We start from the raw sequence: 4,451 nt of genomic DNA, 5'->3' as shown, positions 1-4,451 counted from the left end.
AAGGTTGCGTAATATAAGAAAAGTAACCAGTTTCTACGAACGGAGGCGTTTGCGACTAAATATCAAGTTGATTGAATTTATGTAGAGTGATATTCAATGAAAGTACTTAAAATGAGAGATAATCTCTTGTGATTTTTGTGACTACAGTATTTTGTTGTTGTTGTTGTAGAGTTTAACCCTGACTAAGGAATTTAATTGGATATATCGTGTTCCATAATAATAAAACTAAAGTTTGTAGTAAGAAGCTACGAAATATCAGTAAGAAAAGATAAAAAGGATTCAAATGAAACCCAAACAGATAAAGGATATTGTTTGACATTTCAAAGAGCGATATATATTATTATTCATTCGACACTTGCATGTCTTGTTAAAAAACCTTTGTTTAGCCTGACTTCAAAGTCGACGATTAATCCCATTGTCTCACCAAAGTATATTATTTCAAGAAAGCAAACAAATTCATTTAAAAAAATTAATCACTCCATGATTAATTAGTTTAAATATCTCGTAATTGATACAAGGAGTAAAGGTATTTGTTCAGATATTTTCAACGTAAGTACATATTTTTTGTATATTTATTCACATTAATTATCTTCTACATATTTGAAATGTCATTCAAATATATATTTATTAAATATATATACTGAGGGAAAAGTTTTGTGAACGAATCATGATGAACATGTAGTTCATTCATAACCTAACATTTCTTATTGAAATTTATCAATCAAATCAATTAAAGATATTGGAATAAATTCATGACCGATTTTATGCGGTTGGGGGGCACTTGTCCGAGGCCTGCATTTAATAAAATTTGTAAATATGTACACGCAGAATACATTTTTATAGCCAAGCCATGAAAATAGAATGGAGCGACGATGCTCAGTCGACAATACAATCGAGATAAATAATTATTTTGAGCTGACTGTGTGTTGGTTTGATTCACAATCGCTCCTAGAGAAAAATATACAATCTTTATTCAATTTTGATAAATCAGATGAACTAATAGGCAGTAGTGTTAATCTATTGCATTTTTTATATCAACCATTTTTTTTTTTTTTTTTTTAAGTTGCATAAGTTGCTATCATTATTATTTAATTACGGAGTAAGGAAATTCTTTTCTACTACATTTAATTATAATTTAGAACCTGATTGAACATTTGTGTCGTGTGCTTCATAAAATACGGAGAGTAACCTAGAGGCTTTGTTGGGGAGATATGATTATAAGCCCTCGTTGGACTAAGTGTAGACTTGATAATCGACGTCTGAGTAATTCTTGCCTATATTCATTTTTATTTCCTTCACCCCTTCCCCGTTTGGCATGGCTACTTTTAGCGGATCTAATGAAACGTCATGATAGAAAAGCTTCTCTTTTTACCAAAACATTATTTTGGTTATCGGGGTTTCCATATTTATTTTCACTTTCTTTACATACCCAATGATGCTAACGACTAGCATCACTGGGTATGAACGTTGTTTACTTATATTAGTTTGTAAAAAAAAAAAAGCAGCAGAGGGTAGCGCCGTCTAGCGACAAAATAATACAACTCCCTGAATGACAACGTTATTTAATATAAAAGGTATGTTACTCACATCGAGGGCTCTGTTACAAACGTATGTTGGGCTTCCAAGCTAAAAACAGCTACAGCATATATCAGATAACATATATTTTTTAGCTCGTTCATGCCCTAGATGAGAAATTATGCCAATCTGTAGAATTTTGTCATATAAACCAAAACTCAACATGGTAACTCTGACAATTTCATGAATGTGAAGGAGGAGGAGCTTAGCTGTCATGACGTGTCATTTTATCAGCTAACAGCAGCTGTGACAAAATAAATAAAAAGGGCATTGGCAATAAGTACATTAATTTTCTTATCCTTGATATTACTCTGAGTCCAACAAGGAATTACAATTATAACTCTGCAACGAATCCTCATGGTTAGTCTCCGTCTTTTTTATGTGCACGCACGAATGTTTAATTAGGTTTGGAATATATTTGAATCTATTTAGAAAAGGAAATTCACAACTCAGGAAATAAATATTAATGATAACAGCTGAGGAAAAGAAAATTATCTCCTCAGGCTGCCAACACCAAAAAACGGGCAAGCTAAAATATAAACCCAATATTCATTACTTTTCTAGCCCATTGCAAATCTATAATGTTAACGTATACTTTATTCGTGCAACTCTAATGGATCAATCATATGAACATTTAAAAGGATTGACATTTTATAAAAAAAAATGTCGTTTTAAAATAAAAAGAAATATATTTTTTAATTTGTCATCAAAGGACAAACAAAGAAATCTCCCGCTAAAATCCGCCCTAACAAAATGTACTAAATACATTTTCTTTGTTACAGACTATATTACAACAATGATGATGGCATTTAGCGAAATATTGATATTATCAGTCGTCATTTTGTTCGTTCAAGGAGACAAGCCAATGTTCAAGTCTCTTGAAGAAAAACTTACAAAGGTTTGCAAATGAATATGATTTCCTCAGATTATGATTGCATTCCAGAAGCTTTTTATTTTAGTTGGACTTGGAAGACGTCAATGGAATTAAATGGGCAAAAAGTGGTGAATTATCCAATGCCCTCACCACAAGCGGAAAATCCTTCCGAGATACTGCAATGGAATCCATACTGAATAGAATATTCGACAAATATATCGTTCAAGATAAACTAACGGAAATCCTTCACTTTACGGATCCTCTTCATCTACAAGAGGGGTTTGAGATCGACGAAGAGAGCAAACTCATGGATATCAACTTTATCGCAAAAAATATCGTCATTTCTGGTTTAAGTTCCATCAAAGTCGATTACTTAAGAGTGGTACGACACTATGGGCTGAATGACCTAAAGGTCATGCTAACACTCACTTCCGATATTGTCATTACGGGAATGTACAGATTGAATGGAACTGCTCTTGCGGGGCTACTGCCCGTGAGAGGGAATGGGGATTTTAAGATCGCAATTGATAATTGTAGAATGTCGACTGTCGTGTAAGTAAGAATCAAACTTTCAGACTATACATATAGAGCAGGATTCCGCTCGGCTCTTTCTTTTCTGTCCTTTCTTAAAATGTATTTTCAATCTGGGTTACCACATCTATTTTGCGTCTACACGGTTAGGCAGAAAAACGTCAACTCGTAATACTACAATATTTATTTTTTTACAAAACTTGTGAACAAAGCCTTTCCAAACTTGCTCACTAAATATGCCCACCTTCAGCATCAATCAATACCTTTAGACGTCACCAAAAGGCATTGATGACAGACTCATTGGACAAGTTGTGAAAGGCAGCAACTATGGTGGCCATTTATGAGTACACATTTTTCTGTCTCTCCCATGTGTTTCACACATTACAGCGGATCCAAATCTGACGAGGAAGGGCCTCACATCTCTTTGCCTCTTTACCTTTTTACCCTCCTGGCATGCATGTATTCTGTAAGAAGGTGGCGTGGGATCCTTGTGCATGAACACAATTCCGAGTCGCCCTTTACGGCCCTCCCGATAGTCCTTTCAGCCTTTCAGCATAGAAACTCTTTTTGTTGTTGAGGTTTGAAGAATATAATATGCAAAAGTTCTTATAAATAAATTTCAAACAACGGCATGATAGATATGGTAACCCACCTTTAGTGTATATATTTAATTTTTTACAAGACTATATCCAATTTGACCTCGGTAAGACCCCCTCTTAAGCCCGTCCTCTACACCTAGATACTCTCAGAGGGGCGTTCAATAACTGTTTACACTCATTTCTATTTATTCCAGACTAGCAGCCTCAACCAAGAACATGAAATTGGTTATGCAAGAGTTGGAAATCGGGATTGGTTTTGATGAGCAGGCCTTTGATTTTGAGAATCTCATGGGAGGAGGTGTTATGGGTAAAACAGCCAACACATTGATGAGTACTATGGGACAGTTGGCTTTTGATAAAAATATGGAAACCCTCAAAGAGTTCTTAAAGGACGGATATCGAGGCCTCATTCAAACTATCTTATAAAAATATTAAGTTAGTTTTTGAAAGGATGTTAGTTTAACATTTATTTTGAAGAAAAATAATGTGTATTTGATTATAAAATATATATAAATCTAAAAAAAAACACACACACAGTACGAGTGTATCTCAAGGGCTTTATGTGTTAAAAGGTTTGTGTTTGGACTAAATTCTTGAAATAACCATTTTGTAATATTTATGAGTTCAAAGTATGACCCAATTTCGCCAACTTTCCCCTCGTGAACCACGACAATGTGATTTGAAATAATAAATCTTTTTTAGATCTATGTACTTTAGAGACATCACTATTATTTTTATATTAAATAGTATGACGCACCCATTTAAAATATGGGTGCGGTATGTCCCAGGATCACAAAAATAGTTCTGGCTTCAATCTACATTCTGTCAAAAAGTACAGAGTACATTTAAATTGCCCACACTGAAAGCATTTA

The 4,451-nt window shown here is 33.9% G+C and overlaps 1 protein-coding gene across 2 annotated transcripts; it reads left to right on the top strand.

The window, feature by feature from the left end:
• The first annotated feature begins 377 nt into the window (after positions 1-377).
• LOC121130548 (uncharacterized) lies at positions 378-4,111 on the top strand. 2 transcript variants are annotated; one of them, XM_071893747.1, is made up of 4 exons: positions 378-526; positions 2,358-2,473; positions 2,535-3,001; positions 3,774-4,111. In XM_071893747.1, the coding sequence occupies exons 2-4, from the start codon at positions 2,372-2,374 to the stop codon at positions 4,003-4,005; spliced, it is 801 nt and encodes a 266-aa protein (XP_071749848.1). In that variant the 5' UTR covers positions 378-526; positions 2,358-2,371; the 3' UTR covers positions 4,006-4,111. The 2 variants fall into 2 exon arrangements, with proteins under 2 accessions (XP_071749848.1, XP_040582215.1); XM_040726281.2 differs by having other exon boundaries at positions 391-549.
• Positions 4,112-4,451: the final 340 nt, after the last annotated feature.

The sequence above is a fragment of the Lepeophtheirus salmonis genome, chromosome Z (assembly GCF_016086655.4).
Source record: "Lepeophtheirus salmonis chromosome Z, UVic_Lsal_1.4, whole genome shotgun sequence".
NCBI classification, from domain to species: domain Eukaryota; kingdom Metazoa; phylum Arthropoda; class Copepoda; order Siphonostomatoida; family Caligidae; genus Lepeophtheirus; species Lepeophtheirus salmonis.
The sequence above is the reverse complement of the archived record's forward strand: the minus strand, read 5'-3'. Positions and strand labels throughout refer to the sequence as shown.